We start from the raw sequence: 13406 nt of genomic DNA on the forward strand, positions 1-13406 counted from the left end.
CAAAGGGGTTTTTGGTTGGTGGTGGATTTTGGGTGTTTGGGTTTTTTTGCATTTGGTCGGTTTTGGTTTAGGGTGGCTTTTTTGGAGGGGAGTGTGGCTGGTTGGTTTGATTGGTTGGTTGCTTATTGAGTTTTTTTTTGGTTGCTTGCTTGCTTCCTTTTTTGTTTGTTTGTTTCAGTTTTGGGGTTTTGTTTTGGTTTTTTGGTTTGTCATTTTGTTTTGTTTTGTTTTTGTGGGTTTTTTTATTTTATTTGTATTATTTAAGAAATAGCAGAGAAAGAAAAACTCTCATGAAATATCTCCTGGCTAGATTCTCAACAAACTGACTTTATGCAATTAGGATCAATACAAGCATAGCCATTGATTTTAGTGGAAATAGCATCTTTGCACTACCCATATGACAAAGAACTGTAATTTTTTGTTGTGAACTATGAACACCTGCAAGACTTTAGATAGTCCATTGCTGCACCAAATATCCTCATGGTGATGATTTGGACATAAGCAAGAGAAGCTGGATTGACTCTAACTGCCTCTTAAACAGATCCAGATTCTATAACAAATAATTGCATCCAGGATACTGGTTTGTCCTTCTCTAATAAAAAGTCATTAAATGTGAGATGCATTTCCCCTCACACTGCAAAAGTAGTGAAGGACATGAGGATACATTATCTGCTCTCTCACACTGTACCTGGAGTGTGGGTAGCATTAGTGATCTGGGCACAAGATTGTGTAAATAACATTTTCCTCACTGTGCTTGGGCAAGTCATTCAACTACTTTGTGCTCAGAAGCTTGTGACAAAGAATGAGCTGTACAAGAGCTTAGGGAAGGTCTTTAAGTCACAGCTGGTATAAGATAGTGATTGTTGGCTCTGCTCTCTCTGATAAGAGCAGATTGTATCAAAGATGCAGTGGTGCTGTTCTAAGAACCCAGGAAGAGAAAATAGTCCTTGCTGACTAGAGAGGAAGAGAAAGGCCATAGCCTCCTCTGATTATAAATCAGTCTAAGCTTTTTCAGCAAGGTATTAACTCTGAATATAGAAATCCTGCCCCAACAGACCAGTTCCAATAGTGTGCTAATAGTGTGTCTGAACATTCTTACAGAGCTTTGAAAACAGGCTTTAAAATTCTGCACACTGTCTATTAAATGGAGCCTGATTCTTTTCTCATTCATCCCAGTTTTATACTGGGGTTGATCTATTGATTTCAGTTATGTTGTGTCAGGCTGCCATTACTCCAAGTGAATAATTCGGCTCTGTGCATAGGTTAAGTGAGAAAAGAGGCTCCTTCTATTATCCCCACCCATGAATGGCTCATTCATCTAACCCCTAATCTCTCTGGACCAGCAAAATTTGGATAATAACAGGCTGCCTCAGGGAACGATCTGAACTGTAAGCAGTTAATATATTCTCAGTACGCTGGAGATTGAAAAAGTCTTATATGAGAGTTTAATATAATAATTCTACAACTAACTTACCTGGCAAAGGCAGCCTTTTTCCTACAAGAATAGCATTTAATACTGCTTGCTTCTTTTTCCCTTGATAGCCCTGTCATATGTTTCTGTCTCTCTTCCCTCAGGTTATCGCTACATCACTTGCCAGATTCAAAATTGTTCTGATAAGACAATGACAGTCCCATTTGCTGGCAGCACTGATCGGGATTCCCTGACTGTGCAGGACGACTACATATTTCTTCAGGTACTGCCATTTTTGGGAGAGACAGCTCATTTTCAAATTCAAAAATAAAATTCTAAACAATGCAGCAACATTGTAGAGAGCAGGGAGGAATTAATGGATGGATACATGAATGATTTATGATGTTTTACATGGAAAAAAACATTCCTTTATCAGTCCAAACAAAAAAGAAATTAAAAAAAATCTTTAGTTTGTGCAACCAGTTGCCCTTTAACTATATTAAAATTTTCAAATGGACTGTGTTACTTTTTATAAATACTCTTGTGTATTAGGTGAAATGCAAACTGTATGTTCCTGTGATTACAAACTCTTCTAGGTCCTTTCCAGGACAAAACACAAAAATGTTCCCTGGGAAGAACATCCAAGGACAACCACTGACAGAGTAGTTGCACATCTTCACATAGATTCTCCTCTGAAGAGGAAATGTTCTTGCCAGGAAAGAACTGCTAACATGGGTGTGCTTAGGAAGCAAAATGGCCATAGCTGGGGAGCTTGGAACAAATTAGCATGGAATCATAGGATGATTTAGTTTGGAAAAGACCCTTAAAATCGAGTCCAGCCACAAACCTAACACTGCCAAGTCCATCACTAAACCATGTCCCCAGGCGCCACGTCTACAACTCATGGTGGTCCAAACTACATTGGGGTTATTTCATTCCCAAATTACAAGACCTGCCTGCAGAAATATGGGCTGGAACTTTGTCAGCCATGTGGCACCAGTACAGCTCAGGCACACTTGTAAGTATTATTTTAAGTGCTTGGCACTGGTTTGAATCTATCAGAACTGCAAACTTCTCAAGGAGCAGTTATGTCCTCTTTGTTTTATTAGACTTTACTAGGGAAGTTGCTTGTGTTTTCCTTACTGCTTGGCTATAATTTTTCTCTTACTTTGATGAGATTTGCTTGCTGCAAGACTTATCTATTTATTGAGTTTTGCAGGAAAACAATTTTGTGGCAATGAATACACCTCCCCATCAGTGCCTCAGTGTGCATCAGATTGTCTCCTTTCCAGCTTTCCCCTCCTGAGCCTGTTCCTTCTGCAACAACCTGTAAATTAGTAGGGTCACAAAGGATCTGTTCTCCTCTTGTTTGGCATAGTGGTTTCAAGGACCCACATGGCTTAGAAGAATTAACACTAAAAAAAAGAAAGTCAAACAAAAACCCAAAAAAAAAAAAAAAAAAAAAAAAAACAAACAAAAAAAAACAAAAAAAAAAACAAAAAAAACCAAAAAAAAAAAACCAAGAAACCACACACCAACCAAAAGAAAAAAAATACCACAACAAAACAAAACACAAAAAAACCTCCAAAACTAAAACCCAAACAATGGCATTGGGAAAGAACTTTTGGACTAAAGTAGGCATTTTTCAGATAAGATCTAGCACTCATGGCACACATTTTGCTCAAAGCAATTATCATCTGTGGCTTCCCCCAAGAACAGTCTAAAAATCCATTTCATAGTATGTAGATGCTGAGAACTGCTTCTCACCATGCAAACTTCTACACTGCTGTGCTCAGCAAAACTCTGGCTGCTTCCTTGTCAAGCATTTTGCTTTGCTGGGTGCCGTGTACAACTGTATCCTGAGCTGTTATTCCCTTTCATGACAGACATGAGCAGAAATAAAATGGAATTGCAAGGGGGAAATGTACAGAGAAGTAATAGACAGTTGCTGCTCAATGATGTTTTTGGTATTTTGGTCTCTCTAGATCTGAGACATGTCAGTGCCAGTAGATGAGATGTTCACGTGTTCACATAAAGGGGAAACATCTCTAGTGTTTTTCCTTTGGACTTTTCTGCAGTAAACCACAGTATGTAATGTATATCCTATTGCTAAATTGGTTTGCAGTTAGCCATATCTGTATTACTGGAGGATAGAGGGTGACTCTGGGATCCTGTAGTCACATCTGAAGCACAGCACCCCAGAGATGTGAGGCAGGACAGCATTTACCTGTTCCAGTGTAACCTTTCCAGTGCAAGCACACAGCAGCTGCACATCTGAAAGACAGCATATTTTTGAAACCATGTGGAAATTCTTTTATCACTACAATAAAGTGCAGTTATATAAGTTATAATCAGACCAGGGACTCCTCATGATATCACCGCAATGCCTGTCAGAAGGAGGATGGGACAGAATCCTCTGTGCAAAAAGACAGGAGAGTTTGGCACTGTCTCCCTACCCCTGAGAGAGTTGCAGGTCTGCACTGGCCCAAATCTATTTTGGAGATTTTTACCATCTTAGAGGAAGATCTCAGCCACATTTCTTTAGTATGTATATACCACAAATATCAGAAACTTTCTAATACTCATTTTTTTGCACTGACAGTCAGACAGTTTCAGAGGTGATTTCAGTGGGAGGATTAAAGTTTCAACGCTGTACTTAAGCACAGACCAGCCTTTAATACCAGTAAGGCTTGGCATGACTAGATGCTTCAAGTCCAGTTTTCCTCTGCCTTGCATCATCTCCATTTAAATGAATGACGTTAAAACATGCATTTAAAAAAAGCCTGTGAACAGATGGGTTGGACTGCCATTTAGCACTAGTTAAGCAAATGATGAGATTTTTGGTTTGATACATCATCATTTAAAAAATCACATTCCTAAAGGCATCACATTTTTTACACCACAAAAAAAACCCAAAAAAAAACCAAAAAAAAAAAAAACAAAACAAAACAAAAAAAAAAAAAAAAACAAAAACAAAAACAAAACATACTTTGTTACCTTTAAAATATTCAGGTATCTAGACCTGCTGTCCTATATCAACTTTATTTTTACCAAGCCAAATCAAGTGTTCATGTTTCAGGATAGTCCGTCTTTCAAATCAGGTTCCATTTTAAACACAAAAATTTAGGAGAAAAATAGTGAGATTGGGGTAGGATTTTAAATGGATTTCCCAAGTAAAAGAAAGAAGACAAGTATCAATGTGAAAAAAAGGTGAAATATTACCAAAGGCTAACTTTTACTTATTGATATCATCTGGTGTTGCTCAAAGGTTTAGTTGGAATTATGCCAATTTATATACCAGCACTTTGGTGATACGTTTATGGTTAGAAAGTCCAGGAGAGGTTGCGAGTTGGCTATTTTCACTGATGTTTATTTAGAATATTCCTTTTGGTACTTTGGAACATTGCGTTAAAAGTAATGACTACATATTTCAGTTACAGCTTAAATGCAAAACAGTCTTCAATCTCAAATTCTCTAGATTTAACATAATCTGTCAGAGAGTTCTGTTTCTCCTTTGTATAGACAACATCAGCAAATCGGACCAAGTATTTCGTGTCGTACCGTCGGAATGGCTTTGTACAGATGAAGTTGCCAAAATATGCATTGCCAAAAGTAAGTATGCATGCTTTTCTTTCTCTTTTTGCATTTGTCATCTTCTCTTTCTACCTAGTTTTGTTCTGCTCCTTTTCAAACCTCATTATTCTGAGTTCACAATTTCTCCTTGTAAGGAATTGTGAATCCTTCTTTTTATTTTGAATACTGCTTTTATTTGTGTTCCATTAATGTAGTACTCATAAACCATAGAGAGGAATAACATACAACAGCTTATTTGTCATAAGTTACTGCAACAGTTTTTGAGCTTTGCTTCCATGAGGCAGTGTTATACATCCAATGGCAATGGAAAGATATAGAGCAAGTGTTCTTTCAAGAATCAATTACATTTTAATTCCACATGGTGTTGTCTGGTATAGACATGAATTCTAATATAAGAGAATTTTGCTACTTGATGTTTCTCTATTTAATTAAAGAATCCCGTATGGACTTTGACTGCTCAATGGAATTGCAAGACTTGGTGAGAGGTTCCTTCAGTCTACCGTATCTTCCTAGTGATAGGGTTTTTATATTTCCATAGTAAATCAGCAATTAAACACAGAAATTTAAATTATGGTCTAGCTGCTGCAGTTGAATTTTTTGTGCTTCACACAGTGTATTTCCTAACTTTACAGTTAGAAGGCTTCTGCAGTCCTGAAGAAAAATAACTTGAAGTTTAAAAGACCCAGTGGGATAAAACCCTCAGTAACTAGCTCTGACCTTAGAGTTCACCCTGCTCCCAGCAGGAAGCTGATCTGGAGGTCTCATGAGGTTCCTGCTCTTTCATTTGATTCTCTGTGATTCTACCACTTAGCAGAGAACTTGTTTTCCTTGCATGCCTTGAATTGTATTAGTTTAATCAATTGCTCATCTAAGGAAGGACATTAGAGTACAATTTATTTCCTTTTGCTGTTATTGCTATAAAGCAAACATTCTAATATCAGATTTTTTTTCATCTTAGATTTTTTTTTATGCCAGTATAAATGGTGGTCTGAAGTAATTTTAAATGTACAACATATTACCAGAATCTCAGATCAAATCCTCAGGTATTAGTTGAATAAGAATCTGAAACTTGGATATGCTCTTAGTAGTAATACAGAAATATCTCTCTCTATCTATGTATCTTGTCAAGACATGTATATTCAAAGGCAGGTATGTAGACCAACACCAACACAAAGTTATTTCTGTGTTTTTAGGCCTTGAAGGCAGCCTTTATGCTTTCTTGGGGGAAATTGTAGTCAGGAAAACAGCAGGAGAATATCCAGGTCTTGAAGGTTAAAGTATGCCAAACATGGACACCTCGAGGGACTGCCGTGCACTGAACCCTGCACTGGGACACAAATAAGAAATTAAGGAGCAAGGAAGGGAAGCAGAGTGTAAACAAGGAGCTTCTGACACATTCATAATGTGTCAGTCACAATTCCCTGGCATTTCTGTCATATGGAGTCTGGATTGTTTGAAATAGTGCTGCATGCTCAATTCTTTGCCTTGGAAAATATGGCTTTTGTTTATTTTTCTTTTTCTTTTTTTTTTTTTTTTTCTTGCTAAGGGGATTACCCCAGGCCTGACTGAATAAATAAATTAGAAGTTAATGGTTTCATTTTGGATAGAGTCTATAACTACCTAGAAACAGGTTGACTGTGTCATTTTGAAAGGGATGTTTTTGTGCTCTTTCTAGTTCAGGAAATATACAACAAGAGGAATAAAGTAAATATTATCTCTTTAGCATTTGACAATGCTTCCAGATACCAAAGACATTTCTTTGGTATCTGCACAAAACAGAGCTGAAAATTTCAGGAAGAGGGCCTGGAAGCCAGACATATATTTAGAATAATGGCGAATATGAAACATTTTAACCTTTTCTGAGAAAGACTTTTTTTTTTTTTTTTAATTTATTTAGTACCTTCACATTACAAAAGAAATTTTACACACTGAAGTAAATAAGAACACAGCTCTGAAATTTTTCACAGTGCTATATTTCAGTGAGAATCATCCAAGTACAGTAGAATTGGATCCTGGAACTTTGCAAAGACACAGAATATCAGCAAAGACACTTGCACATTAAATGTACATTTAGAACATGTGACTTTGGAGTTGCTTATTTTATGGTGGTAGGAGTAAAACAGAATAGATGAATTTACAAAGGATGTTTTTTAAGATGGATTAAATCAAATAGTTTTTGAAAGATGAGTTTCAGAGAGATTTAAATATTAGATTTTGCCTTACCAGGAGATGAAGCATGACTATAACAGGCTATATTTCATTTTTCTTGAAAGCATGAAATGAGGTGCCAAAAAAATCTCTTTCCAAGTGGTCTCTGTACAGAATTTTTGAGCAGTGATTGTATACAGGGAAGAAAAACTGTAACCAAGTCAGAAGATGCTGTAGACTGGTCAAGGATGTACCTGTACCTCCCTTGTACCTGTCAGGAGAGCTGTGCCAAAATGCAACCTATAGCCTTAGGGAACTGGGCTGGGTTCTTCAGATATTATTCTTTTGCTGCATAGATTCCTTTCATGATGATTTTGCATATAGAGATAGAACAAGCAGTTTCAGACTGAATAGTTAGAAAATGTTTTTGATGTCTCATTTTCCTTTCAGTATGAAAAGATTGGAAATCTGCAAAGAAGTTCTTCTCTTTTTTTTTATGTTGTTTGCATTTGTATTTGTGTTTATGTTTGTACTTGTCCAAATCCATTCCCAAAGAGGAACCTAAAAAAAATAGTGTGTCTTTGGACATACCTACAGTCCTCCTTACTTGTGAATAAAAGGCTGCTAAAAGCAGCTTCCAGCCAAGCTTTTCCTCAGTTAAGTTTCTGGGCTTCAGCTCCACAGTGCCACTGAGATCACCTTTTTGTAACACATCATAGCTCTGTGTGTGTACAGACAGCAGAGCCATTGGGGGCCATCAGGATTCAGATAATTTTTTAACTTTTTTTCTGTGCTGTTGAGAGATCTTTTTCTTTTTTTAACACTGTGTTTGATACTGACATTGCATGGAATCCCACAGCTGTCTCCTGCATTTGACAAGTGTTGGCTGCTGCCAGGAAGGGTGATAGCAAAGACTAGTGAGACCATATTAAAAGTTGCTTGTATGCTTCCCCAAACAGAAGAAGAATTTTCAAACTGTTGTTTTCAAACTGTTACTTTAAAATTCAACTGGTTTTTGTACTGTATTCCATTTTACCAAGATTGCTTGTTCTGTGCTGCTAAAACTAGATCAGCAGTTAGGAACTCATAGGAAGTGAATACCAAAATCAAGCCAAGAGCAGCAGGAGTGCATTTGTGTGTCAGCTTGGCTGGTTCAGCATCCAGGAGTGTCCCAGGGGATCCAGCAATCCCCCTTAGGCTGCTTTCAGCTTGGAGCAGAGGTTCAGCTGCCACTGCTGGGAGAGCAAGTCTGCCCAGGGGCAGAGGCTAAAGCCCCATCCAGACTGTCAGCACACTTGTATTGTACAAGTTCCTGCAGCTCTGATTGCCCTTGCCTAGAGAAGTGCAATTTGAAGAGGGGGAGTGGAGCAGTACATTGGGTCTTGTCCTTGTTCAGGTATTTCAGTCTTGCTCTGATGTGGGTAACAATAAAACTGGGAACTAGTTCATTCTGAGAGTTTAAGCAAAAAAAAATGTTAACAAAATTTTTGACCAAGCCAAGGAAACTGCTACAAATTGTGGCAATTTTACTATTGCAATTTGGAATAATTTAATTATTCGGAGTCCTCTTCCCATCTCTCTTAAATAAATTCCATTGATAATGATCTCCCTTTAAGAACTGATGCAAGACATTGATTGATTCTGCATTCGTTCATGCCTCCTACAAAATCTTAATGATGCAAGAGCTCTATTGTTTGTTGTATCCTGCTGCAATTCAGAAAGTTTAGTTCTGAAAAGATATGGTGTGGAAAAATCTTCTTTCATATTTTTCAATCTCTGTATCTATTTTCAATCTTGTGAAATAGGCAATAATGTTAATTTTTTTTAGGTAACCAAGTTAAATGGAAGTATAGGGGAAGAGTGAACAAAAACAAAAGAAGAAAAAATCCAATTGCCTTAGAAATAGTTTGAAGTCTGTACTTTATTCATGGTAATATGAATCTCCTATAGGTTCCTTTTATCAGATCCATGTATTCTTTTTGTTTCGTTATCACCTAATCACCTCAAAGCATGCCCACCTCTTCCTTGCCTCAGTCTGAATACACATCACTGTTTTAACCATAGAGTTACTTCTGAAATTGTCTGTATCATTCAATAATAGATATAAGACAATCCTTAAATGGGCATATCCATTAACAGCAGAAATTATGGAAGATTCCCGCAACCCTTTTGTGTGATGTTCTCTAAGGATTTGGCTGCCTGATGGTTGGATTCCAAACTACTGAGTCTATGACAGCTCATTTAGCAAGGCTCTTAGTCTCACAGAAATTCTTGTTCCACTTGGGAAGACCTTTTACCACCTCTGCCACTCACTACCCTGCGAGGCTTTGGCTGAGGTTGTTCCCCTGTACCAGGCAGAAGAGCAATTTTCAGCTGCAGCTCCATTCTTCTGAAAGTCCACTGGAATGGCTGTTGAGCAAAGAAAAAAAGGGAACAAAGTAGAAATGCAGGTGGCAGTGGCATTTGATGCAGGGGAAATATTCCTTTTTCCAGGCAGTGTTACCACAGCAGCCAGTGAACCTGAGCTATAGCAGCTGTCTGACTTGCTGGGTGTACAAATCCATCTGAGGAGGATTCAAGGAACTGTTCTTTCCTTCACTGTGCAAGTTATTGATTTCTTTACATGAACTTCTTTTCCTCAGCCAGGCAAGGAAGATTAGGAGGATTATCTTTGGGATATGTGCCATCCAGTTACCTTGATTGTGCTCGAGAGATTACAGGAGTATAAATGTGGTACATCTTGAGGTCAAGACTGAAACTACCGAGCTTTGAGTCCTTACATCTGTTCCACTACTGATGTATTTACTCCTCACTATTCTCTGTTTAATACATTGCTTATTTCATGTTAACATTTTGCTCAACCACAGCATCAGAAGATTGCAAAGGGGCACAATTCTGACATCTGACCAAAAATTATAAGATGTAAAACCCAAGAATTTTGAATGATACTTTCTATGTTATCAGCACATTGTAGACAAAGGAGCACTGTCGGGCTGTACATCTTTGTCATCTTTTATAGCCTTCTGTCTTCAGGCTGTAATTGTACTTATTTGTGTCATAGAGTTTCTTATCACAGGTAGTAATATGGTAAACCATACTGAGCATTTTTTGAATACAAAATTCTGTAAAGTATTTGCAGACTTATAGGCTGGTCAGTTACTGAATGTAGATGGTATGTGTCTGTATACAATGAAAACAACTCATTTCTCTCTCCTTCTTCCTTTAAACATCTTTCCTTCTTTCCTGCTATCCACAACTCCCCCATATCCCAACTCTGTTTAATAGCTTTGTGCTTTTTTGGACCAACTTTTGATTGGGTGTTCATTCAGCTTATATGATAACAGACTTGACTACATTAAAAGCAGGTAATTAATTATGAAAAGACTGTTGGTATCTCTGTGTTAGAAGTAAAGAAATAATTTTTAAGCAGTGTTTCCAAGGAGAAATATTTTATTGTGTCTGTATAATTGCTGGAAGTGTTCTTGGATGCCTGTGCTCCAGGTCATGGCTGAACATGCACAGTTGTTTCAATGCCTTGTGTACACCCTCAGACTCATTTATTTAACAGACTGTGTCTGTTCCATGTGATATGGAGTTTCTTTGAAGTGGTGCTCATCTTTTGGCATAAGTTGGCCTTCTGTAAATGCCTAATTATTTTGAGTATTACTTTGAAACTCTCTTTGTGTTATTTGTTTGTTAATTATGTTCTCTGCTATTGATGTAGTACAAACATAGCAGCTTACAAGTCCCTGAGAGAGCAGGAGTGACATGACCTGTCACTGGATGCCTAACTTAATCATGCCAATTTTTAATATGAAGTCTTTGATCAGGATTCCTTTAGCATTTTTTGTAGAAAAGTAATTCTGATTCAACAGATCTCCAGCTGTCCTTAATTCTAATTCCATGGGCTGGTTAACTGCTTTGGACCTATGAGTAGGTTCACAGATTTTCAGTGATAAATATACAGATTTCTGTGCTTAGTGTGGTCTAACATATCCCAGTGAAGAGGGAAGGATGAAGGAAAAATTGTAATAAAGGAATTTCAAAATACAGTACAAAAGAAGCACCTTAGTAAACAAAACAGAGAAATCTCATGGGGGCTTAGAGGTTTTTTAAAAAAAAAAAAAAAGTTTTGGACAATGCAGCTCATAGAACTTTAGAAATGTGCAAAAGCTTACAACCTAAGAAGAGGAGATAAGGGGAGTATTTGGGAATCACAGTCTATGGCTGATACCAACTGACATTGGTGAGCTTTGCAAAAACAAAGAGAGAAAGAGGAAAGTGAAAATGGCAAGAGCATGGATACTTGGGTCAGTAAGAGATAGAGCAGGCATGGCAGACTTGAGAGGGCAAAAGTAAAGTAGCAGAGATAAGAGAAGGGATGCCCATGGAGAAATGAGCATTCCACAGAGGAAACAGCATGGTTGCTATGGCAAACTGTGGAAAAGGTTCTGCCTTGGGACATCTGGAAAGGCATGGACTCTCATTTCGGCATGGAAGTGAAAGAAAAGCACAAGATCTTAATACGGAATGTATATGAAAATGCAGCCTGGAGATACAAAAAATCCGAATAGAGACAATAAGAAATGTTCCAAACCCTGAAGATCTCTAGCATCAGTAAAGAAGGTCTTTATAAATTAATTTGAATAAATTGTGTGTGAATAGCATAATTACAGAAAAAAATTAGATGATCAGTGGCACTTTGAGTAGCTTGCAGAATGTAGAGAGAGAAAGCAGGAGCTCCAGCAAAAGGCAATTGCCTTAGTCCAAGCGTGAAATCATAAAAGAATAAATGCTTTCCTTATAGAATCTGCTGAGGTTACAGCCTAAGGTTGTATCTGTGTCCATGAATTAGATAAAGCAGTAAAAATGTGCATTCCCTCCATCAAGATTTTTTTTCCTCAGACATCCTTTCTAGTTAACTCTTAGGGGACAGAGAGTAGGTACTGCCTAGCAATATTTGCTGATGTCCCCTCTCCATGTGCTTCTCACCTCTTGAGCAGTGGGGGGTAGCTGGGATGAAGGAATGGAACCCATCCCCTGTATTTGCCAATCAATTTCTTCTTTTTAAATTCACGTCTCAGAATAGGAATAGTACGAGTGACATGACAATTTACCTTTGTTTTAACTAGATTTTCAGCAGTTTCTGTCATCCACGATTTTGAAAGATAAGTTGAAGAACTGGGCATGAAATTTGCAGTTTTCCTCACATTGTCAATTACATTTCCCAGAGGATTGTATCAGAAAGCACTGGGCAGGAAATGCTGCACAGGATTGTTGCAAGGTAGTATAACTGAAGGACTGCTTTGTTTCTTGAAGGAAAAGAAATCACTGTGAAAGGAAAATAGCTGTAAGGCTGAACTGGAAATCTGAATGCATAAATTCTGAAAGGAAGGAACAAAGTTCAAGGCAGTGCAAGGGTAATTTCACTTGCTAAGACCAGGATCTGTTAAGCTCTTGCCTCAGCAAAGTTACCAACCAGCAGCCTGAGAGGACAAACATCTTTATTAGTAACAGCCACTGCCAGTGGCTGTGAACTCTGTGATGAGTGAACTCTGATTTGCTGAGTAAACTTTTGCATCCAACCTCTCTTTCCCTCACGTGACCCCCACAGTCTGCCCAAAATTAATCTCCCTGTCCTTGTGCCCTGCACATTTTGGCTCTTTGCATGCTGCTTCTGATGGCTCAGCTGCTCCTACCCCTCCCTGGGATGGGAGACCCAGAGCTGAGCCCGTTCCTCCAGCTCTTACCTCTGCCACCAAGGGCCACCCGAGCAACCACTGCCACCTCACCAGGGAAAGCATGGAGTGGGACAGCACTGGGGCAGGGCAAGTGCCTTGCCTACATTCCCTGGAGGTTTGCATTTGTCTGTGGCACTGTATAAATGTTTTATTGTAATAATGTTTTATCGTTAATTTTGCAGAAAGCTCCTGGCTTTGTGGAATATTAAGGGTTTTCTAGAGGTTTTCATATTAACATATTGTTTCTTTATTCCTTTTGACTCTGCTTTGCTTCCATCCTTGTTATCAGATAGTCATGGGAACTTTCCACGTAGTATAATGTGGGCTACCAAACCTCGTGTTGCCCTGGTTTAAGGAAGGAGATGAAACATTCTATACATTAAAGAGACTTTTAAAAGAACCTGTTGTGATCAGTTGCTGTGTTTTGCTGGCATTTCTGCCAGACTCTCTGCTTTGGAGTAATTTTTCAGTACCAAGAAAAAAACAAAGAACAAAAAAAACAAAAAAACAAA

General features: G+C 38.1%; 1 protein-coding gene across 1 annotated transcript in view; it reads left to right on the forward strand.

Moving 5' to 3' along the window:
• SORCS2 (sortilin related VPS10 domain containing receptor 2) overlaps window positions 1-13406 on the forward strand; it is a 526356-nt gene that overhangs the window by 438954 nt on the left and 73996 nt on the right. Inside the window, exons 7-8 of the mRNA XM_053940374.1 lie at window positions 1576-1694; window positions 4934-5023. Of these exons, the coding sequence (XP_053796349.1) occupies window positions 1576-1694; window positions 4934-5023 (209 nt within the window). The remainder of the gene's footprint in view (window positions 1-1575; window positions 1695-4933; window positions 5024-13406) is intronic.

This window comes from Vidua chalybeata, chromosome 4, assembly GCF_026979565.1.
Source record: "Vidua chalybeata isolate OUT-0048 chromosome 4, bVidCha1 merged haplotype, whole genome shotgun sequence".
In the NCBI taxonomy this organism is placed as follows: domain Eukaryota; kingdom Metazoa; phylum Chordata; class Aves; order Passeriformes; family Viduidae; genus Vidua; species Vidua chalybeata.